The sequence below is a fragment of the Chrysemys picta genome, chromosome 1 (assembly GCF_011386835.1).
Source record: "Chrysemys picta bellii isolate R12L10 chromosome 1, ASM1138683v2, whole genome shotgun sequence".
Taxonomy (NCBI): domain Eukaryota; kingdom Metazoa; phylum Chordata; order Testudines; family Emydidae; genus Chrysemys; species Chrysemys picta.
Genome location: NC_088791.1, coordinates 212,276,819 through 212,301,958, shown reverse-complemented (window position 1 = coordinate 212,301,958; position 25,140 = coordinate 212,276,819). Strand labels below are relative to the sequence as shown.

General features: G+C 44.2%; 1 protein-coding gene across 1 annotated transcript; it reads right to left on the bottom strand.

Annotated features, from left to right (window-relative positions):
* Positions 1–19,550: 19,550 nt before the first annotated feature.
* Positions 19,551–22,217, bottom strand: LOC135978281 (uncharacterized). The gene is made up of 2 exons (XM_065579277.1): positions 21,297–22,217; positions 19,551–20,238 (listed from the first exon to the last, which is right to left on the bottom strand). The coding sequence occupies exons 1-2, from the start codon at positions 21,835–21,837 to the stop codon at positions 19,736–19,738; spliced, it is 1,044 nt and encodes a 347-aa protein (XP_065435349.1). The 5' UTR covers positions 21,838–22,217; the 3' UTR covers positions 19,551–19,735.
* Between the last annotated feature and the right edge of the window lie 2,923 nt (positions 22,218–25,140).

The following is a 25,140-nucleotide window of genomic DNA, read 5'->3' as shown; positions in this document are numbered from 1 at the left end:
TAAAAAATTAATATAAAGTGAGCACTGTACACTTTGTATTCTGTGTTGTAATTGAAATCAATATATTTGAAAATGTGGAAAACATCAAAAATATTTATATAAATAGTATTTTATTATTGTTTAACAGTGCGATTAATCACGATTAATTTTTTTAATTGCACGATTAAACATGATTAATTTTTTTAATTGCTTGACAGCCCTAGTCAAAATCACACATTAAATTTGGATTGATTACTATTATTTTGAAGGTCTGGTCATTGTACAAAGTATCAGTTTCACACATACAGAATGGGAAGAGACTGTCTAGGAAGGAGTACGGCAGAAAGGGATCTAGGGGTTATAGTGGACCACAAGCTAAATATGAGTCAACAGTGTGATGCTGTTGCAAAAAAAGCAAACATGATTCTGGGATGTATTAACAGGTGTGTGGTGAGCAAGACACGAGAAGTTATTCTTCCGCTCTACTCTGCTCTGGTTAGGCCTCAGCTGGAATATTGTGTCCAGTTCTGGGCACCGCATTTCAAGAAAGATGTGGAGAAATTGGAGAGGGTCCAGAGAAGAGCAACAAGAATGATTAAAGGTCTTGAGAACATGACCTATGAAGGAAGGCTGAAAGAATTGGTTTGTTTAGTTTGGAAAAGAGAAGACAGAGGGGACATGATAGCAGTTTTCAGGTATCTAAAAGGGTGTCATAAGGAGGAGGGAGAAAACGTGTTCACCTTAGCCTCTAAGGATAGAACAAGAAGCAATGGGCTTAAACTGCAGCAAGGGAAGTCTAGGTTGGATATTAGGAAAAAGTTCCTAACTGTCAGGGTGGTTAAACTCTGGAATAAATTGCCTAGGGAGGTTATGGAATCTCCATCTCTGGAGATATTTAAGAGTAGGTTAGATAAATGTCTATCAGGGATGGTTTAGACAGTATTTGGTCCTGCCATGTGGGCAGGGGACTGGACTCGATGACCTCTTGAGGTCCCTTCCAGTCCTAGAATCTATGAATCTATTAATCTATGATTTCCTCCTTAATGAGCTCACACATCTCTGTTTCAGAATGGGTTGTTTTAACCAGCTGAACAAATAAGCCTTTATTAAGACTATTCCATTAACTGGTCTTCTGAACACACACATTTTTGCATGTTTCCATTAGCTTTTCTTTTGCTTTGCTAATAATGCTAGACAATGCTTTTGCATAGAACTTGGGAAGTCAAGTGTACAAGTCTACTTCAGGTACACAGTTCTTGGTTGCAACTTAATATGGAACAGAACCTTGCAAAATACATACATGGAAAAATACATTGTGCAAGATTAACATTGGTCAGGATGGTTCCATGCAACTTTGAGGTCAGGGAATTAATTATGGTTTAGAATACCTCTTTCATTGGCTTGCCCATAATTTTCTTATAGAAACATGGGAAAAAATATAGAAAATAGACTGATTACCAGATACAAAGCTCACAGTAACATCAACCATTCATCACAGTCTGACATATTAGAAGAATTGAGGTTGCTATGTAGTTGTTAATCAACTGGAAGAGAAAGTGCCTGCCACTCACCATACTTTTACAAAGTTGAATGATTCTGAGCAGTGCAGAGCCATAAAGATTTTGTAGTGCTGTGGAAAGGTGATAAGGGGCCACTCCATAGCTGACACTTGCTGGATTAGTTTATGGGTCAGATCCTCTGTTGGTATAAATTGGAATAGCTCAATTGATTTCACTGTGCTATGCTAGCTTACGTAGCGGAGAATATGGGTTTGTGAGTCTAAAAGGACCTAAATGTGACCATAGAGCCTGTAGCACTGTGATTTGTTTGTCTCACTTTCTCAATTATTGTTAAAATAACTTCCTTTTTTTATTTTTTTCTTGTTCTGTTTGTGATTATCATCAATCTGACTTATTTTGTCCACTGCCAAGTGATGGTCTCACCAATGTATCATCAAGCCCCTGTCCGTCTAATTCATTTATAAAGATTCCATCACCACAGTATTTGAGCATCCCTGTAATAGGACAAATGTGACCACATAGATATTGCTGGATGAAGTGCAAAAATCTTCTAAATTTACCTTGGTTCACATTTAAATTGCATCTGCAATCTGGCAGTGGTTTACTCATTTTTGTTTTGTTTGTTTGCAAACTGTCCATGGAAACTTTCCATAAAATGTTGTTCTATTAAGATATCTGCAAACATTATGAAGCTGTAGTGGTTTATTTTGGGTTGAGCCTAGTTCACTGGGATAGTTTGTAAGGGGCAAGTCAAACAAATTTGTAAACTCTTTTTTGAACCAAGCTTGTCAGGCTGGCATCTTTACACGTACATCTTGCAAAAAACAGACCTACCAAAACCAAGCTAAAAACAAAACAACTCCCACAACCCTCTTACAAATTCCCATTAAGTCTTACAAAAGAATGTAAGAACAATGGTTGATAGGCATGGTAGAAGTCATGAAGCTCATGAAGCAAATGAAATTTGTAAGTGTTGTCTATGCTTAATTTCTTTCTCTTCTGTCATAGCCCTTTGTCATTTTAGCTTCTTTATAGTCTTAACCTGGCCTTAGCCCAAATTTGTTTATTAAGTAGTTTGTTTATGTGTGTACTTGTTAAGTGTCACATGTTAGAATTTAATGAAATAATGTCACTAAATTCACTTTGGCCCTAATCCAGCAAAATTCAGTAGTCCCTGTGAAGTCATCGGAATTATTCCTGTGTTCAAAGTTAGGCACATGTTTAAGTACCTTGTTGAATTGGAGCCTTATTCCTTTAAATTGAAGGCGTTTAGTAGGATGGCTCATTGGTACAGATATCTTTCATCTTTGCTGGTAAGCCTTAGTTCTAGTAGGTTCTGGCTACAACTTATTTTGCTCTGATATATGAAGTTAGGATACATTTAACTAAATTAACCCTCTTCCCTCCCATGTATAAAAAGGTAAAATGATACCTCCATTCAACACAGTCAAATGCTCTACAGACATCAAAAGAAGATCTGTGTATGGGTCCAGTTAGATTCTATCCTAAAGATCTGGGTCAATAAAGGTTCTATATTGGCTTCAAAACCCTTTTTTAATGAAAAAAATCCTTCTTGTTCTAGGGCAGGGGTCGGCAACCTTTCAGAAGTGGTGTGCCGAGTCTTCATTTATTCACTCTAATTTAAGGTTTTGTGTGCCAGTAATACATTTTAACGTTTTTAGAAGGTCTCTTTCTATAAGTCTATAACATATAACTAAACTATTGTTGTTTGTAAAGTAAATAAGGTTTTTAAAATGTGTAAGAAGCTTCATTTAAAAGTAAATTAAAATGCAGAGCCCCCCGGACCGGTGGCCAGGACCCAGGCAGTGTGAGTGCCATTGAAAATCAGCTCACGTGCTGCCTTCGGCACGTGTGCCATAGGTTGCCTATCCCTGTTCTAGGGTCTATATGTCTTTTGTATCTTATTTGTAAGGCTCTTGGCTTATACCTTACAATTATATTGTAGGAATGCTATTGGCCTCTAATTGATGTTACCTAGAAAGTCTTTGGATTTTATCAATAGGATAATATGTGCCAGGTCCACAGCATAAGTTAAGGCATCTAGTTACCAGCATAAGTTAAGGTGTCTAGTAATATTGTGGCCAGTAAATTTATATTTAACTTAAAAAAACTCACCAGTGAACATCAATCATTTCCTAGAACTTTATTTGAGGGGAGTCCTTAAATCACTCTTTTTTTGTGTCTAAAGTTAGTGGAGCTTCCAACTCAGTTCTGCTTTTTCATTTATTAATTGTGTCTCTTAAATGGGTGTTCAGTGTTCCCCATTAAAAATGGCTTCACTTAGTGAGTTATAATCCCCACCAAAAGTAAGAGGATTAGCCTTGCGTTGGCCATTTATCCATAATTTCATTTAAAAAGGTTGGTTGAGATCCATCCCTTCTGCCAGGGGAGATGGAGGGGACTACATGACCCTGAATTATTACCTTATTATTTATTATCTTTCAATGTATACACCTACTCCATAACAAAGAGCACTTACCCTTTGCTCCAGATGCTCCTTGGCACATTACTTAAACAAAGTACACCAGGAGTACACCAGAGTACACCAGGAAGCTCCTTTCTCCCAGTGGTAAACATAAATCATAATGCAGTAGGTAAACAGATATCCAGCCTTTATGATCTCCTTCAGTGAAAACCTGCCCCCATTGAAATCAATGAGAATTTTGCTGTTGACTCCACAAATGCTGACTTTCTTCTTCCCGGGTGGGTGCTCCACCCCTGGCTCTTCCCCAAGGCCCTGCCTCCACACTGCCCCTTCCCCCAGGTCCCACCCTCACTCCACTTCTTCCTGCCCCCACTGCTCCCCCTCCCCAAGTCCTCAGCCTGCCTCTTCCCACCCCCGTCCCGCCTCTTCCCACCCCTGCTCTGCTCCCTTCCCCCAGTGACTACCGACCACCACTGAAGTGATTGGCGGGTGGCTGGTGGGTACTGGGCACCCACTATTTTTTTTTCTTTGGGTGCTCCGAGCCTGGAGCACCCACAGAGTTAGCACCTATGATTGACTCCACTGAAAGCAAGATTTCACCCCTTAGGGTATTTCAGTCTCACCTCAGCTCAGGAAAACAAATGTGTCTTGAGGCATGCCCTGAAGGTTGATATTCTGTCTAGCTAAGGTACTTATATGGCCCTATTATCACAGTATCTGAGCTCCTCAAATAACTTAATGTATTTATCCTCATAATGCCTCTGCAAAGTAGGGATGTATTTTTATCCTAATTTTACAGGTGGGTACCTCTGACTGGAGTCATGGCAGCAGAGGATGCTGAGAGAAGCATCTTTCCAGTAATGCGATCCCAGAGACCATTAGCTTTGTGCTGAAGTTTGAGAAACTGTAAAGTGGAGATAGTTGAAGAACAAACAAATCCATCCAGAGTTCTAAAAAGTAACTTTATCAAAACATCTGAAAATGCTAGCAAAAGGGATATTACCTGAAAACATTCAGAATTCAGTTAGTTATTTTTTAAAATGGTTACCATTGTTTTCCTATTCATTGTACTTTATTGAAGTCAGTATGAATCTTATTCAAATGGCCTACAAATGTGTTCACTTTGACTGGACCAATGGCCTAGCAGCTAGTGCTCTGAACTGCCCTGTGAGAACTACAGTTAATTATACTTATCTCTTAATACCCTACCTTGCAAGAACTACAGGTGCTATGGGGGCAGCATAGTTAACTTCATTTCTCCATGGCGACCTTTCTAGCTAACCTAATAGTGGTTGCAATATGTTGACTTGAAGAGGTCTATTTGGAATTGCTTAGGCACTGAAGTCCTGTCTCATCTGTCTGGATATTCAAATTTCCATGTCTCGCTTCCTAATTGTATGAGATTGTCCCAGTCTTCCCTCTTTCTGTTGTGCAGTGTATTGGTTGGTTATTGTCTTCTAGCCCAGAAGTGGCAGCAATTCAGTGGTGCTGCTACAGGTGTGTGGTAATGCACTTTGGAGTCTTTCAGGATGAAAAATATTATATCTGTTGTTCTTATTATAGGCACCGACTCCGTGGGTGCTCTGGGGTTGGAGGTGGAACGGGGAGGGGAAGAGGTGGGGGTGGAGCCTCGGGAGAGCGGATGGAAGAGGAGTGGGAAGAGGCAGGACGAGGGTGGAGTTTTGGGGGAAAGGGCAGAGTGTGGGCGGGGCCTCAGGGCGGAGTGGGGGTGGAGCACCCACCCGGAAAGAAGAAAGTTGGCGCTTGTCATTCTCATCTGTGCTTGAGGATCATAAGTAATCTGTGGAGTATTCACAGGCGGTCCACAGAGCCACTTCTGTAACAATAATGTCTGCAAGCAGTGTTGTTTTCTGCTAATTCTAGTTCTGGTCCAAAACTATTTAAGGGATTTCAGAGACTATTTTGACTAAACTAAACTAAAACCAAAACCAAAACACACACGTGTGCACATACAAAAAAGAAAAGTAAAATAGGAACCCAAACACATCTGTGTGCTCTGAATGACTGCTTAATGTCTCTCCTTTGTCAGGTGTTTGCATGGTGTAAATTCAACTATGCGCATATTTGTAGACAACACTAAAATTGTGCTGTAGCAAACACCCAACAAAACCATACTGCAAAGTGAGCTGGAGAGATTAGAACAGTGAGGGCTGCAAGCAATGAGTGGTGTTTTTGTACTAATAAAAGCCCTACATCTAGAAAGAAGAACACACAGGACAGATGCAAAATTGCAATATAACCCAGAATCCACATCCATTGACACAAGTTTGATGATTACCTGTTCTGTTCATTTCCTCTGGGACACCTGGCATTGGCCACTGTTGGAAGACAGGATACTGGGCTAGATGGACCGAGTATGGCCGTTCTTATGTTCTTAAGTTTTTCATCTTTTCTCCATAATACTGGGAAGGGGCATGAGTAACAAGAGGGTTTCCATCTTCTCCATCTTAAGAATTCATTCACAATATTAAAAAGTTTGAGAACCATCTGTACTATATTATGTTGTTGTTATTTATTTATTTGTTTATTTGCTATTTCAAGACATGCACAGAGGACCCTTCTCCAGAAATTCTAACATTGCTTCTGAATTGATCAGATAGAAGTGAATTTTTTGAAGTTGATGTTCTTGATGAAAAGCATCTCAATCTTTCAGAGAAAGACGAAAGGAAATACAATGGTGGGTAGCTAGCCAGCCTTTCAAACATTGCACTAGCAACCCCAAGCCACAAATTCTAATGGAAGAATACTTTTGTGGCAAGAATATGTATAATGAATACGTAGTATACCCCTGTGGGAACCCTGCCACTGTTAAATTTGTAGCCAATTAGCAGTGTTGCACAATTCCCGCAGATTAACACCAGTCTCTATAGACCCAGTATACAGAGTGAAATTAGTTTAGACAAATACCTCTTAATCCCTTGTTCTTGGCTGGTCTGGAGCTCCTACTGCTAAGTGCTAATAGCATTGGGAAATCCCAATTCCCAGTGTCAAAGGCTTAGAAGACTCAGACTACTAAATGAAGACATTAATTCTGTATTAGCTTTGATGAATGCTCCTAGGTGAAATCTTCTTAAATAAATAAACTGGGCACCTTGCCTGTGTGACTTTTCTTGGGAGATAAGTGTTTTTCAGAGAATACTGAGAAGGGTTAAAGGGTGGGGGATAGGGAAAATTTCAGACACATTTCGTTGGATTTGGAAGTAGCACATAGTAGGTTAATATCGGCGTGGGAGGTAAGGAGAAAACCTGTAACAGCAGACCTTTTTACACTGAAATGTTAAACAGAGAAACCTGTTACATGACTGCTGAAGCGCTAGATTGTTCATTTAAGAGGTCTCTGCTGTATTTCCATGTGTATGCTCTGCCCTCTGGTGGCAAGATGAAAATGTGTCTGCAGATTTCTCTTTCACCGAAGAAGTGGGCTGTAGTCCACGAAAGCTTATGCTCTAATAAATTTGTTAGTCTCTAAGGTGCCACAAGTACTCCTGTTCTTCTTTCACTCAAAAAGATGTTGTATTTAAAGTTAATTTCTGTGAAGGTATGTCTACACTACCTGCCGGATTGGCGGGCAGCGATTGATCCAGTGCGACCCCCATGCGCTCTCCCGTCGACTCCTGTACTCCACCGCCGCGAGAGGCGCAGGCAGAGTCGATGGGGGAGCGGCAGCAGTCGACTCATCACAGTGAAGATACCACGGTAAGTCGATCTAAGTACGTCGACTTCAGCTACATTATTCATGTAGCTGAAGTTGTGTAACTTAGATCGATCCCCTGCCAGTGTAGACCAGGGCTCAGACTCTGGTGAGATGCATTATGTGTGGTGGGTGGCTGAGGAGGGAATCCTTTTTAGGGTTAAATTTCCGAAAAGGTGGCCCTTCCTTTTTGTGGGTAAAATTTGTGTCCTCATGTTTGATCTTGGATATCTATTATGGGTGAATCTGAATAGCTGATCATACTATCATTTATATTATGGCAGTGCCTGGGAACTCTAATAATGGATCAGGAACCTATTATGCTAGGTGCTACAGACAAGTAACAAAGAAGACAGTTGGTGCTTCAGATAGCTCAATCTGATTTGTGCCTATTATTCATTTTGCTGATGCAAAACTCTGCAGGGCCAATTTGCCCTCCCAAACTTCCACCTACAAACAAGAGGCTGGGCTCAGTGGAAAAATATTCATCAGTACTCAAATCTTAGAGACCATAGTCTTCTCAGCCATACTGATAGAAATGACCCAGAAATAAAAAGGCATTGGTAGTTCTTAGGGACACAGTCATAATCTTGTTGTGAATGGGCTCAGATTTACCCATCTGCACAATAGTGGTACAAAGGGGTGTACTTGCACCCTCTCTGTGCCAGTGTGGGGACCTGCACCTTAGGTGATCCCTCTTTTCCTGCAGGGAAGGGTTGGTTTTTGCCTAGCAGCATTGCCTCATGGATTTTGTTCTGGGTAGGTAGCTAAAGACAGAAAAGGCAAATGTTGACTCTTTAGTGGCAACCACTGTACAGAACTTCTCAACAGAGAGTTAGGATTATGTGTGTGTGCTGAAAGTCCAAGCTGGGTCCTTACTTCTGACTGCCTCAAGTGAAAAAATATTTACCAAGAGGTGCAGTGGGTTCATGCCCATGCCTTTCTTTTCTGAAAACGTATGTTCTAAAATTTGGATGAGAACACATGTGAAATAGTTCTGCTGGTGTCTGCTTAGTCAGTCACTTATTAACACCATTGAAATCACTCCAAGGCTGGCTCTTTACCTTTGGTACTTAATTCTCAAGAAGGGACCAGAGTATTTTAATCCCAGAAAAAGGAGTTTGCAGAGCTGTGCTGGGAAATTTGCATGGAAACCGGACTCACTAAATCTGACTCTAGTCATATGTATCTGTCCCTAATTTTAATGGGAATTAAAATTTCACCCAACTAATAATAATAACACAAAAATGAGGAAAAAGTAAGTATAAAAGGAATGCAATGATTCAATTAGGGTCTCTGCACTCTCTCCTTAGGAAGTTGGAGGCTTTCTCTGGCAGTAGAGGATAATGGTTTTTCACCTGGGGATATCGTAAGGAAATCTAAGTGTTTTTTTAAGCCTTGGCCTCCCCTTGAAGTCTAGCTGCAATTCACCAAATGATTCTGATGTATCAGTAAGCAAACTATATAATAAGACATGAAATTTGCAGGGGAGGCTTTCTGAAAGCATTTATTAGCAACTTGTAACGTTATACCATTACTTGAATGCTCTAGAAACTTCTAGGACTGGATGAAACATATATACATGTACAAAGTAACTTAGGAATCCATCCACATTTTCAGATCACAAGGTGGCATGCAGGGAAATAAAATAACTTATTACTCATAAGTGCTAATTATTTGCATGCTTTGGGTCTTGGTCCATAATTGCTTCCTGGGACCTGAGCAATCTGTACATAGAAAGTGTAGCAATTTCTCTATGTATGTAAGTAGTTGTTGTCTAAAAATTACATACTTTACTACAGTGTTAACCTTGTGACTGCTGCCTGACATTGCAGGTACTGTACGTCCAAGCAGAAGGCACCTGCTGTGCTGCTGAATGTACCAGGTACATCCTAACATTCCAGTGACTTCAGTGGAATGTTAATAGCATGACAGCAGCACAGCAGGCTTAGTGGAAGATCAGCCGTGAAGGAGGTTAAGTACTGATGGTTGCATTAGGGGCACTTTGTGAGTGTCTAAAATAATTTTACAGATGAAATACCCATATATTAAGCCAGAATGTGAAGGTGGAATAGATGAAAGTTGTCTTTATAAATGGCTAACTCACAAGTACCAAATTAAATACAGTTGCAAGTAGCAAACTGTATTTAAAGTTACTGCATATATCAGTTATGTTTGGAGACTCCTTTTGTTTTCACGTAGATTTAGTTCATCACCTACCTTTTAAAATCCCTCTTTGAAACTATATTTAGGGTCTGATTCTGCCAGGACCGGTAGTCCTCTTGAGTAGTACCTTTCTTCATAAAGAGAACCGTTGATTTGAATGGGACCAATCAGGAAACCAGGATCTACTCCATGTGAGTAAAGGCAGAATTGGGCCCTTAGTCAGCTGTTACATATAACTTTCTGAGTAAAAGATTACTCAGGCCACTTCTGAAAACAAACTATTCTATCCAGTAACACTGGGGAAATTCAACCCTAGTGAAAACTCTGTTGAAATCATTCCACTGAAGTCTTTTGTGGGAATACCCTAACCGCCAGTGCTTTTGGCAAAGAAATCCTCTGGTTTAATGTACAAGAGCTACACTACAACTTTCAAACACATTTTCTGAGGATATGTGTCAACTGGTGACCCATGGTAATTATCACAAAATCTCACCCTTCAGACCCAGCATGGTGATAAATAAAACTGACAATTTCTGTTCTCTCTTAAAAAGCTAGATGTTAGCTTGGTGGCTTAGCAGCTCTCTGGACTTTGCAGTCTTGACAGAATAGCATGATTGTGAGGGGAAAAAAATCAAAATCCTTGCAAAGTTCAATTGGACTCAGAACATGAATAATTTTGTATACCTTTGACTGGAGACAAATTGAATGCTTTTGTTTTGATTTGTCACCCCTTTGTGATGATCAGCTTCACAAAGATGATTGTGCAATTAATTAGGAACTCTAATAATATCTTCTGTTGGTTTTCATGTAAAATCATGTCACTATTTGTTTTCTGGAGTTTCCTGAAATACTTTCTACTCCTAATAATGTTATCCTGCTCAAATACAAATTTGTCTTTTGTGTGTCTGTTAAATGTACAGCACCTGGCCTGAACTGGGCCTGGTTTTGGGTGGATGTGCAGGGGGGCAAAAGAGGCAAACTGCTCATCCCAAGCCATTGAACATCTATGGAAACAGTCCATGGAGGCCACTCTGAAAATTTTGGCCTGGGTTTCTAATGCTAATGGTTCATAGAATCATAGAAAATTAGGGTTGGAAGAGACCTCAGGAGGTCATCTAGTCCCACCCCGTGCTCAAAGCAGGACCAACACCAACTAAATCATCTCAGCCAGGCCTTTGTCAAGCCAGGCCTTAAAAACCTCTAAGGATGGAGATGCCACCATCTCCCTAGGTAACCCATTCCAGTGCTTCACCACCCTTCTAGTGAAATAGTTTTTCCTAATATCCAACCTAGATCTCCCCCACTGCAACTTGAGACCATTGCTCCTTATTCTGTCATCTGCCACCACTGAGAACAGCCTAGCTCCATCCTCTTTGGAACCCCCCTTAAGGTAGTTGAAGGTTGCTATCAAATCCCCCCTCACTCTTCTCTTCTGCGGACTAAATAAGCCCAGTTCCCTCCATCTCTCCTCATAAGTCATGTGCCCCAGCCCCCTAATAATTTTCGTTGCCCTCCGCTGGACTCTCTCCAATTTGTTCACATCCTTTCTGTAGTGGGGCCCCCAAAACTGGATGCAATACTTCAGATGTGGCCCCACCAGTGCCAAATGGAGGGGAATAATCACTTCCCTTGATCTGCTGCCAATGCTCCTACTAATGCAGCCCAATATGCCGTTAGCCTTCTTGGCAACAAGGGCACACTGTTGACTTATATCCAGCTTCTTGTCCCCTGTAATCCCCAGGTCCTTTTCTGCAGAACTGCCGCTTAGCCAGTTGGTCCCCAGCCTGTAGCAGTGCATGGGATTCTTCCATCCCAAGTGCAGGACTCTGCACCTGTCCTTGTTGAACCTCATCAGATTTCTTTTGGCCCAATCCTCCAATTTGTCTAGGTCACTCTGGACCCTATCCCCACCCTCCAGCATATCTAGCTCTCCCCTCATCTTAGTGTCATCCACGAACTTGCTGAGAGTGCAATCCATCCCATCATCCAGATCATTAATGAAGATGTTGAACAAAACTGGCCCCAGGACCGAACCGGGGGCACTCCGCTTGATACCGGCTGCCAACTAGACATCGGGCCATTTTGATCACCACCCATTGAGCCTGTTCACGTGATATTGGTCTTTAAATCTGTCACAAGTCCAGGGATGCATTGTCTTAGAGATGGGGGTTTCTTGACCAACACTCCCAAGAGGAGGAGAAGAGTGGTGGTGGTTGGGTACTCCCACCTAAGGGGGACAGAGTCATCCACCTGCTGTCAGGATTGGGAATCCCAAGAAGTCTGATGCTTGCCTGGAGCTACAGTTCAGGATGTGACTGAGAGTCTGGTGAGACTCATCAAATCCTCAGACCACTACTCCTTCCCACTTATCCATGTGAGCATCAACAATACTGCCAAGAATGACCTTGAACAGATCACTGCAGACTACGTGGCTCTGGGAAGAAGGATAAAAGAGTTTGGGCTCAAGTGGTGTTCTTGTCCATCCTCCCTATTGAAGGAAAAGGCCTGGGCAGGGACCATCAAATCATGGAAGTAAATGTGTGGTTAATCAGGAGATGTCGGCGAGAGAGCTTTGGCTTCTTCAAGAATGAGCTGATGTTTCAGGAAAGAGGATTGCTGTGCTGGGATGGGCTCCATCTATTAATACTGGGAGGAGCATCTTTTGACATCATCTGGCTTTCATTTGTTAAGGAGAGCTTTAAAACTAGGTCCTGTAGGGGATGGTGACAAAAATACAGCCACTGCGCATCTAGGCTCAAGTAACAAAGACAAAGGGAAGGGGCTAATTTCTGAAGAAATGTCTAGAAATCACAACTTCATTAAAAAGGCAAAAAGAAAAGCAACAGGACAGTCTTCAAAATATCTTCGATGGCTTTACACAAATGCACGGAATATGGGGAAAAAGCAGGATGAACTGGAAGTCATGGTTTATGAAGAAAATTATGACTTCATAGGCATGACAGAGACTTGGTGGGACAACTCCCATTATTGGAGTACCAGCACTGATGGATTTAGCTAAAAGATTAGATATGGGAAAAAAGGAGGAGGTGTTGCGCTGTACAGTAACTCCTCACTTAACGTCGTCCCGGTTAACGTTGTTTCGTTGTTACGTTGCTGATCAATTAGGGAACACGCTCATTTAAAGTTGCACAATGCTCCCTTATAACGTTGTTTGGCAGCCACCTGCTTTGTCCACTGCTTGCAGGAAGAGCAGCCCGTTGGAGCTAACTGGTGGGGGCTTGGAACCAGGGTGGACCGGCAGCCTCCCTATCAGCTCCCCACTCCCCTAAGTTCCCTGTGCAGCAGCTGCCCAGCAGGCTATCAATTGCAGGGCAGTTCAGCTGTCCCTCCCCACACTGCTGTGTGCTGCTCCTGCCCTCTGCCTTGGAGCTGCTCCCAGGAGCCTCCTGCTTGCTGTGCGGGGGGGGGAGGGGAGAAGAAGGGTGCTAATGTCAGGGTGTCCCCCTCCCCCCGCTTACCGCATCTCCACGGGGGCAGGGAACGACACGATAGGGCTCAGGACGGCGGGAGCTTACTGGCAGAAGCTGCTGTCTCAACTTGCTGATTTACTTAAAAGGGCAGTGTACTTAGAGTGGGGTCAGCATACTTAAAGGGGCAATGCATGTCTCTCTCACATAGGATGTGTGTCTCTGTCTCTCTCTGCCATGCTGTTTCCCCTCCCTCCATTTGTGCTGCCTTGTAGAGTGTGAGGCTACATTAACAATAATGTGTTAACCCTTGAGGGCTCAGCCAAGTGCTAATTCATCATTTAGCAGTAGGGCATTCCTTGGGAAATATCCCACCCTCTGACTCCACCACCTCAACAAAACTTCACAATCATCATTGCTGTGTACAGTATTAAATTGTTTGTTTAAAACTTATACTGTGTATATGTGTATGTATATGTGTATATATGTATGTATATATATATATATATGTATATATAAAATATAGTCTTTTGTCTGGCGAAAAAAATTTCCCTGGAACCTAACCCCCCCATTTACATTAATTCTTATGGGGAAATTGGATTAGCTTAACATCATTTTGCTTACATTTTTCAGGAACATAACTACAACGTTAAGTGAGGAGTTACTGTATGTCAAGAATGTGTATACTTGCTCCTAAGTCCAAGGGGAAGTGAGCAACAGATCTACTGAGAATCTCTGGGTGAGGATAATAAGGGAAGTAGCTATGTTATGGTGGGCGTGTATTATAGGCCACCCAATCAGGAAGAGGAAGTGGATGAGTTAATCTACAAGCAAGTAACAAGCTAACACATGAACTAGTATTAATGGGTGATTTTAACTTCCCTGATATCTGTTGGAAGACTATTGAAGCAAAACATGATTTGTCCTGCAAATTCTTAGTGTGTGTAGGGGATAGCTTTCTGATTCAGAAAGTTGAGGAAACAACTAAGGTGTCATCCATTTTGGATTTGGTTTTGCCCAACAGGAATGAATTAGTTGCAAACCTGAAGGTGTTTGGGAACCGTGAGGAAGTGATCATGATCTGATAGAATTCAAGATCCTATGTAAAGGGGGACATGAGAACTGCAAAACAAGGACACTGGACTTCAGAAAGGCAGATTTCAACCGACTCAGAGAAATAGTAGGCAAGGTCCCATGGAAGGACTAACTAGGAAGAAAAGGAGTTGAAGGGAGCTGGCAGATCTTAAAATATGTAATACTAGAGGCTCAACATCAAGCTATTCTGATGCAGAGGAAATATAAGAAGAGTCACAGGAGGCCAATGTGACTGCACAAGGACCTTTTTTTAGCTATCTACAAACCAAAAGGAATACATAGTGGAAATGGAAGAAGGGGTACGTCACCAAGGAAATATATAGGAATAGCACAAGCATGTAGGAACACCAGGAAAACTAAGGCAAAGAATGAGTTACAGCTGGCAAGAAATGTTAGCGACAACTGGAAGGGATTCTTCAAATATGTCAGACAAAAGAGAAAGATCAAGGATGGTGTGGGTCCAATGCTTAATGGAGAAGCTGAGCTGGTAAAGGAAGATGATAGGCAGGCAGAGGTACTCAGTGCCTACTTTGCTTCAGTCTTCTCACAAAAATAACATGACCGGATGACTAGCGAAGTTACCATAGATAATAAAGGGGAATGGATGCAGATCAGGATAAGTAAAGAACACGTTGGAGATCTTCTGACCAATTTGAATGAATTCAAATCATCAGGGCTGGATGCTATTCACCTGAAGGTACTGAAGGAATTAGCTGAAGAAATCTCAGAGCTACTGGCAATTATATTTACAAACTCATGGATGACAGGAGAGGTTCTGGAAGACTGGAGAAGGGCTAACATGCTGCCCATCTTTAAAAAGGGGAAAAAGGAGGAGCCGGGAAACTATAGAACAGTCAGCCTGATTTGATACCTAGGAATGTACTAGAACAATATATAAAACATTCAAATTACAAATACCTGGAGGATGAAGGGATAATCACTAGCAGACAGCATCGATTTACTAAGAACAAATCATGCAAGATCAGATTTATTTCCTTCTTTGACAGGGTAACTGACTTGGTGAATAGGGGGAATGTGGTGGACATAATATACCTGGACTTCAGCAAGGCTTTTGACACAGTCCCATATGACATTCTAATAATAGTTGGAGAAATGTTGGCTTGACATAACTACCATTAAGTGGATACATAATTGGTTAAACAATTACAAACAAACTATGAATAGAATGATGTTAGATTGGAGGTCTCAAGTGGGGTTCCACAGGGATCTGTTCTGGGTCGGGTGTTGTTTAATATCTTTATTAATGACCGGGATGTAGGAATAAAGAGCATACTGATCAAATTTGCAGATAACACAAAGCAAAAGGGGGGTTGCCAATACTTTGTCGGATAGAGATAAAATTCAGAGGAATCTTGATAAATTGGAAAACTGGGCTATAGACAACAAAATGAAATTCAACAAAGACAAATGTTAGCTGCTACCTTTAGGGAAGAAAAACCAAATGCACAAATACAGAATGGGGGAAAACTATCTTGGCATTGCTGAGCACTGCTGAGAAGGATTTGGGAGTTGTGGTGGATCACAACATCAACATGAGCCAGCAATGTGATGCTGTTGCAAAAAAAAGTAAATGCAATTTTAGGTTGCATTAACAAAGGCATAGCATGCAAGTCATGGGAGGTGATATTATCGCTCTACTCAGCACTGGTTAGGTCTCAGATGGAGTATAGTCTCTCCAATTTTGGTCACCAATGTATAGAAAGGATGTAGAGAAACTGGAAATCATCCAGAGGTTAGCGACAAAGATGGTTGAAGGGATGGGATGCAAGCTATATGAGCAAAGGCTGAAGGAACTGGGTATGTTTAGTTTGGAAAAGTCGAGATTAAGGGAGATATGATAGCCATCTTCAGATACTTGAAGGCTGCCACAAAAAAGATGGAGAAAAGTTTTCTTTTGCCACAGAGGGCAGGACAAGAGGCAATGGGTTCAAACTACAGTGGAGAAGATTTAGATTAACTCTCAGGAAATTTTTTCTAACCATAAGAACAGTAGGACAATGGAACAGACTGCCTTGGGAGGTTGTAGAAGCGCCTTCACTGGAGGTTCTCAAAAGGAGCCTGGATAGCCATCTGTCTTTGATGATTTAAACACAACAAATCCTGCATCTTGCCAGGGGGTTAGACTAGATGACTCTTGTGGTCCCTTCTAACCCTATGGTTCTATGATTCTAAGTGCAAGTTAGAGCAGCCTCAGGGTAGTTCTAATTTATACCATTTCCCATATCCCCTGGGAAACAGAGTAGGAACACACACTTGGCCTACCACACCTACTTATCTTTTGTGTCAGCAGCTGGAAGCTGGGCCTGGGCAAAGCTCTTGGAAGACCTCTGCATAGGGGATATTCTCAGGTGGTCAATTTTGCTCACCTTAAGCCTCTCTGTATACTGCCAGAACATCATAAAAGGGCCTTAATGGAGTTTAGCATCAGGACCACAGTATCTAGGTTAGTGCATTTTATTTTTTCTCTCTTATTTTATTATATTTCCCTGGGAGATATCCTAAACCTCTGTAAATCTGGGAGAAGAGAATGGCATGGCTAGTTTGAGCATTCATATTACATTAAAGTATATAGTTAAATAATGAAGAAAATACAAAGTATTAACCCAGAATGCATACACATATCTTCGATTGGTGCATATCAACACCCAGCAGTCCCAGGCTTAAGGATGTGAATATTTCTCATTGTTTGCAGTTATGACATGTATGATAGATACAGAACTGCCACCACAACTCTTATAATGACCATCCTGCCGCCTGCTCACATGATATATTCTTATGGCTTATTGGTTTGTTAGTTAGTTAGTTGTATTGTAGAAGACTCCCAGATTTAGAATGAACTTGCCAGTATCTTGACAGGTTTCAGAGTAGCAGCCGTGTTAGTCTGTATCCGCAAAAAGAACAGGAGTACTTGTGGCATCTTAGAGACTAACAAATTTATTAGACCATAAGCTTTCGTGGACTACAGCCCACTTCTTCGGATGCATATAGAGTGGAACATATATTGAGGAGATATATATACACACATACAGAGAGCATGAACAGGTGGGAGTTGTCTTACCAACTCTGAGAGGCCAATTAAGTAAGAGAAAAAAACTTTTGAAGTGATAATCAAGATAGCCCCGTACAGACAGTTTGATAAGAAGTGTGAGAATACTTACAAGGTACTTGTAAGTATTCTCACACTTCTTATCAAACTGTCTGTACGGGGCTATCTTGATTATCACTTCAAAAGTTTTTTTCTCTTACTTAATTGGCCTCTCAGAGTTGGTAAGACAACTCCCACCTGTTCATGCTCTCTGTATGTGTGTATATATATCTCCTCAATATATGTTCCACTCTATATGCATCCGAAGAAGTGGGCTGTAGTCCACGAAAGCTTATGGTCTAATAAATTTGTTAGTCTCTAAGGGTATGTCTACACTACGGGATTAATCCGAATTTATATAATTCGAATTTGAAAAACAGGTTGTATAAAGTCAAAATGTATGCGGCCACACTAAGCACATTAATTCGGTGGTGTGCGTCCAAGTACCGGGGCTAGCATCGATTTCTGCAGCGTTGCACTGTGGGTAGCTATCCCATAGCTATCCCATAGTTCCCGCAGTCTCCCGCGCCCATTGGAATTCTGGGTTAAGATTCCAGTGCCTGATGGGACAAAAAAACATCGTCGCAGGTGGTTCTGGGTACAGCCTCACCTCCTCCCTCCCTCCTCCCTGCATGAAAGCAACGGACGGCAGACAACCATTTCGCGCCTTTTTTCCTGGGTTGGTGAACACTGCAGACTCCATACCAGGGCAAGCATAGAGCCCGCTCAGCTCAAGACAGCAGTCATGAACATTGTAAACACCTCGCGCGTTCTCGTGGAGTTTATGCTCAGCCAGGACCAGAAAAACGAGGCGAGGAGGCAGCGGCGGCGGCAGCGCAGCGACAAGCATGATGAGGACATTGACATGGACATGGACACGGACACGGATACAGAATTCTGTGAAACCACAGGCCCCGGCGCTTTGGAGATCATGTTGTTAATGGGGCAGATTCTATCCATGGAACGCCGATTCTGGGCAAGGGAAACAAGCACAGACTGGTGGGACCGCATAGTGTTGCAGGTGTGGGATGATTCCCAGTGGCTGCGGAACTTTCGCATGCGTAAGGGCACTTTCATGGAACTTTGTGACTTGCTGTCCCCTGCCCTGAAACGCCAGAATACCAAGATGAGAGCAGCCCTCACAGTTGAGAAGCGCGTGGCGATAGCCCTGTGGAAGCTTGCAACGCCAGACAGCTACCGGTCAGTCGGGAATCAATTTGGAGTGGGCAAATCTACTGTGGGGGCTGCTGTGATGCAAGTAGCCAAAGCAATCACTCAGGTGCTGCTACGAAAGTTAGTGACTCTGGGAAATGTGCAGGCCATAGTGGATGGTTTTGCTGCAATGGGATTCCCTAACTGTGGTGGGGCGATAGACGGAACCCATATCCCTATCTTGGCACCGGAGCACCAAGCCACCGAGTACATAAACTGCAAGGGGTACTTTTCAATGGTGCTGCAAGCACTTGTGGATCACAAGGGACATTTCACCAACATCAACGCGGGCTGGGCGGGAAGGGTTCATGACGCTCACGTCTTCAGGAACACTACTCTGTTTAAAGGGCTGCAGCAAGGGACTTACTTTCCGGACCAGAAAATAACCGTTGGGGATGTTGAAATGCCAATAGTTATTCTTGGGGACCCAGCCTACCCCTTAATGCCATGGCTCATGAAGCCGTACACAGGCAGCCTGGACAGGAGTCAGGAGCTGTTTAACTACAGGCTAAGCAAGTGCAGAATGGTGGTAGAATGTGCATTTGGCCGTTTAAAAGGTCGTTGGCGATCATTATTGACTCGCTCTGACCTCAGCCAAAGAAATCTCCCCATCGTTATTTCTGCTTGCTGTGTGCTCCACAATCTCTGTGAAAGTAAGGGGGAGACCTTTATGGCGGGGTGGGAGGCTGAGGCAAATCGCCTGGCTGCTGATTACGCGCAGCCAGACACCAGGGCGATTAGAAGAGCACACCAGGAAGCGCTGTGCATCAGAGAAGCTTTAAAAACCAGTTTCATGACTGGCCAGGCTACAGTGTGAAATATCTGTTTGTTTCTCCTTCATGAAAACCCGCTCCCTTTATTGACTGATTTTCTGTAAGGAACCCGCCCTCTCCCTTCCCCCAGCTTTCTTTCAAACCAAATAAAGTCACTATCATTTAAAATCATTTATTCTTTATTAATAGATTAGAAAAAGAGGGAGGGAACCCGGGTGGTATTTGGGAGGAGGATTGCTGGGAAGGAAAAAGCAACTAAGAAAAGGTTAAAAAAATGACAGCCTTTTGCTTGGGCTGTCTACTGGGGTGGAATGGGAAGGTGTACGGAGCCTCCCCCCCGCGTTCTTACACGTCTGGGTGAAGAGGATACGGAACATGGGGAGGGGGGAGGGGGGAACAGGGGCTGAAGCGGCAGTCTGTTTTCCTGCAGCCATTCCTGAAGCTCCTCCAGACGCCGGAGCATGTCTGTTTGCTCACGCAGCAGCCCCAGCGTTGCATCCTGCCTCCTCTGATCTTCCTGCCGCCACCTCTCATCTCGAGCGTCTCTCCTCTCCTCACGTTGGTCCCTCCTCTCCTCACATTGGTCCCTCCTGTCCTCACTTTGGTCCCTCCTGTCCTCACGTTCACTGGCTTCTTTCCTATACTTTGAAACTGTTTCCTTCCACTCATTCAGATGAGCTCTGTCACTGCGGCTGGATTCCATAATTTCAGAAAACATCTCGTCTCGCGTTCTCTTCTTACGACGCCTTATCTGTGATAACCTTCGGGATGGAGGAGGGAGGCTTGAGGAATTTGCAGCTGCTGTAGGGAGGGGAAAAAAGAGAGAATTGTTTAAAAAGATACATTTTGCAGAACAATGCTTATACTCTTTCACGGTGACCAACACTATTCACATTACATAGCACATGTGATTTCTGTGCAAGGTCGCATTTTGCCTCTTAATGCTGAGTGCCTGTGGCTTTGCTGCTAGAGATCACAGGTCTGGGCAACAGAATTCGGCTTGCATGCGGCCATGGTAAGCCATTGTCTTACAGCTTCTGCGCCCTCCTTTCCCACATACCAAGCATAGCCTGTAGAGTGCTGCGGTTTTTCTGTTAACATTCAGCAGCAGCAGAAAACAAACTAACCCCCCCCCTCCCGCCATGAATTCTCTGGGATGATCGCTATACCCCACCGCGTGGCTGGTATCAGGGAAGATCCCTGCAGGCACCAAACTAACCACCACCCCCCGCCGCCGCCCCCCTCCCGCCATGAATTCTCTGGGATGGTCACGGTACCCCTCCCCCCACCGCGTGGCTGGTAACAGGGAAGATCCCTGCTAGCCAAACGCGAAAAGCTCAGGGCCAATTTCCCATCTGCGCTTGGCTAACTGCAGGGAAGGATTTATTTTCCGCCACAGGCAAACAGCCCAGTAGGAACGGCCACCTCTGTCCCCTTAATTAAGTTCCCGTATTTCAACCAGGTTACCAGGAGTGATATCACTCTCCTGAGGATTACACAACAAGATAAAGAACGGATGTTGCTTGAATGCCAGCAAACACCGGGACCATACGCTGCCAGGCTTTGTCAGGCAATGATACCAGATTACTTGCTGCAAGCATGGCGTGGTCAAGTGTCCTACCATGGAGGACGGAATAAGGATGCACTGCCCAGAAACCTTGTGGCAAGGCTTTTGGAGTACCTCCAGGAGAGCTTCATGGAGATGTCCCTGGAGGATTTCCGCTCCATCACCAGACACGTTAACAGACTTTTCCAGTAGCTGAACTGACCGCGAATGCATCCCAAGTCCTCAGGGCAAAGTAATCATTAAAAACCGTTTGCTTTTAAAACAAGTTTTATATTTTAAAAGGTAAACTCACCTGAGGTCCCTTCCATGGGGTCAGAGTCTTGGATACTGGGTTGGGAGGGTACTTCAGTCAGGGTGAGAAAAAGATCCTGGCTGTTGGGGAGAACGGAGTGCTGTGTGCTCTCTGCAAGCTCATCTTCCTCCTCCTCCTCCTCCTCCTCTCCCCCATCGGCAGAATCCTCAGGTGTCGCTGATGAGACTATCCCCGACCCGGAATCCACGATCACAGGTGGGGTAGTGGTGGCGGCCCCCCCTAGAATTGCATGCAGCTCAGCGTAGAAGCGGCATGTCCACGGCTCTGACCCGGAGCGACCGTTTGCCTCCTTTGTTTTTTGATAGGCTTGTCTGAGCTCCTTGACTTTCACGTGGCACTGATCTGAGTCCCTATTGTGGCCTCTCTCCATCATGCCCTTGGAGATTTTTTCAAAAGTTTTGGCATTTCGTCTTTTAGAATGAAGTTCTGCTAGCACTGAATCCTCTCCCCATACAGCGATCAGATCCAGTACCTCCCTCACGGTCCATGCTGGTGCTCTTTTTCGATTATCAGCCTGCATGGTTACCTGTGCTGATGAGCTATCTGTGGTCACCTGTGCTCTCCACGCTGGGCAAACAGGAAATGAAATTCAAATGTTCGCGGGGCTTTTCCTGTCTACCTGGCCAGTGCATCCAAGTTTAGATTGCTGTCCAGAGCGGTCACAATGATGCACTGTGGGATAGCTCCCGGAGGCCAATACCATCGAATTGCGGCCACACTATCCCTAATTTGAAATGTTAAAATCGATTTTGGCGCTACTCCGCTCGTCGGGGTAGAGTACAGAAATCGATTTAAAGGGCCCTTTACATCGAAATAAATAGCGTCGTTGTGTGGACAGTTGCAGGGTAAATTCGAATTAAAGGTGATAAATCCGAATTAAAGTCGTAGTGTAGACCAGGCCTAAGGTGCCACAAGTACTCCTGTTCTTTTTGCCAGTATCTTGCCATTCCGTATTTTCCCTCATTCTTTCTATGTCTGATCACTTCATCAAGAGGTAGGGGGATATTTTTCTAGCAGTATTAGAAAATTTAAAAAATGTTTATTTTAAACGTTCAAGTCAGTTTGGGTCAAGGCTTCTGCCTCTGTGATTTGCTCAGCCCGTGCTACAGCTTTGAAGCTGCTTAATCTTGTGGGGCAGCACCGAAGAAGCAGCTTCGAAGTCCAAGAACGTGAACCACATGGTGTCATCTCTTTAGTTACATTAGCACATCAAGTGTTTATTATGGATGAAATCCACTCCACTGGAGTCTTTGAGCTCTGTGTGGGTGAAATGTGAAGCAGCTTTAGAGGTGATCGCCAACTACCCAAAGCAGGGCTGCTATTCCAATCTGCAGGCTAGAATAGCAGCCTCAGCCCCTCTGTCCCAGTTGTGCACAGTATTGAGGACACTTGGTAAGAGTAAATGTAGATATGTGGCCAGTTCACACTGTGGTCTATGTGGTCACACTATGCAGAACTGGTGCAGAGGCCGTAGGCATAGGCACCAGTGTACAGCTGCTCAGAGGGCAGATCTCCTGTCTTACCCCTATGCAGAGTGTAAGCGTTGTGGAGGGCCGTGTGCTGGCCAGTTCCACTCCATCTACCTAATCTAGTAATTTTTTTCAACATTGAAGTTTCATGGTATTTATTTTATTTGTAAAATATGCACTCACTACTCTGTGGGCACATTTAGTCTTAAAAACGGTAAGTAACAACATTTAGAAAAAGTCATTTTTAACCTTGAATACCCCACCCCACTAAACTAACGAAAGGAAAAGCTTGAGTGAAATTTGTTTACAAACTCAGGGCTTTGCAAATTTTGGAAGCTGGACTTCTGATGAAAACAATCAGGTCCAAAGCCAGGTGTTAGCTGAAGTTTAGAAGCTCCATCTGTAATACTTATTACATAAATAGCACACAGCAGCTTTTTTCATGGTAGCGGTCTTGTTTAGTTTACTAATAACTAATAACAATGGCTCATATGTACGTGGGAGTAGAAAAGGAGTGAAAGGAATGTAAGCAAAACTTAACATTTTCATGCTTTTCCTTGTCATACAGGAAAATCATATCAAGCCCATGATGACAAGGTTAAGATGCTGGTATGAATGGAGCTAGTCGAGGAAAAGAATAAGGCTACATTCAACTCTTGTGTAACTCTATTGACTTCAATGGATTATCATCGGGCACCCTCCTGCCTGGAACACCCTTCTATAGCAGCTCACAGCATGACAGGCATGCCGGTCTCAGTTTCCCCTTCAGAGTCCCCACTAACTCCATGCAAGCTGTCTCGACACAATAATACCCTCCTTGGTGCTGGTTTATTATAAAACATTGTGCAATTGGTCCAGAAAATAAGTCCCAAATACACATAGTTCATTTCTCATCCCAGTACAAACAGTTATTAAGATCACCTGATGTCTTATCCCACGATGCCCCACATATCACACACTGATGCCTGTGACCAAGCCCACGCTTTCTGGTAGCCCTGCCCTGTCCTTGAACCAGGACAACCACCTCAGTCCATTCCTATTGGAGTGCAATTCCACTCTTCCCAGTAGGAACCCCCACAGCCTCTCTGCTAGGAGATCGTCTGTATCAGGGGAGAATCTCTAATTCCTCCCCCCCCCGCCTTCTCATAATTCTTCTGGGTCCAGCGCTCTGGCCCCGGAGATGTCAGCATCTCCGCTGCTCTCTTGCCATCAGCCCTCTCTGCCCTTTGGTTCCAGCCTTCTGGCACAGAGCCAGCAGCCAACTCCCTCTATTGCTCCTCCTGCTTTCAGGCCTCTCCAGCCCTGGCTCTGGGATGGGAGCCAGCAAACCCCTCTTGCCTATACGTCTGCCTTCATGTCCCAAAGATACGGCTACTTACTGTATCTGTGGTTCTTGGAGATGTGATGCAGATGTGTATTCCACTTAGGTGTGGTGTGCCCAGCACACCAGAGCCAGAACATTTTGCCTAGAAGCATCCATAGAGGGACAGCACTCATGCTTTATGGCCACAGCCCCTCCACTGGCTATATGAATGCCCAGAGACTAGATTCCAATGCAGAGGGGACAGAGGGTGGGTGGTGGAATACAGGTCTGCATCACATCTCCAAGAACCACAGTTACAGTAAGTAACCATTTCTTCAAGTAGATGCAGCTGTTTATTCCACTTAGGTGACTCACAAGCAGTACCCACCCCAGAAGATGAAGCTTGTGGTCTAGCTAAACAAGGATTTCCAGACCACCCTACCAAAACCTGCATCTGTTCTGGACAGGGCCGGCTCTAGCTTTTTTGCTGCCCCAAGCAGCAAAAAAAAGCGCCGCCCCCCCGAACCTCACCGCCGAGCGCCACCCCCTCGCCGAGCCCCGCGCCGCCGGAGCCCGCCCCCTGCCGAGCGCTGCCGGAACCCCCCTCCAGCGCCGCGCGCCTGCGCCGCCCCCCCGCCGAGCGCCGCGCGCCGCGCGCCGGAGCCCGCCCCCCCATGCCAAGCGCTGCCGGAACCCCCCCGAGCCCCGAGCCCCGCGCTGCCCCTCCCCGCTGAGCGCCGCGCCACCGGAGCCCGCCCCCGCCGAGCGCCGCTGGAGCCCCCCCCAGAGCGCCGCCCCCCCCGCCGAGCGCCGCGCTGCCGAAGTGCCCCCAACCCGCGGAATGCCGCGCCGTGCTGTGCTCCCCCCGCCGCCCCTTACCAGGTGCTGCCCCAAGCATGTGCTTGGGTGCCTGGTGCCTGGAGCCGGCCCTGGTTCTGGAAGATGTGGTAATGGCATAATGGTTCGTAAAGATATGTATGGATGACCATGTAGCAATTCTCCAAATGTCTAATATTCAGATGTCGCTGAGGAATGCTACTGATGTTGCCTG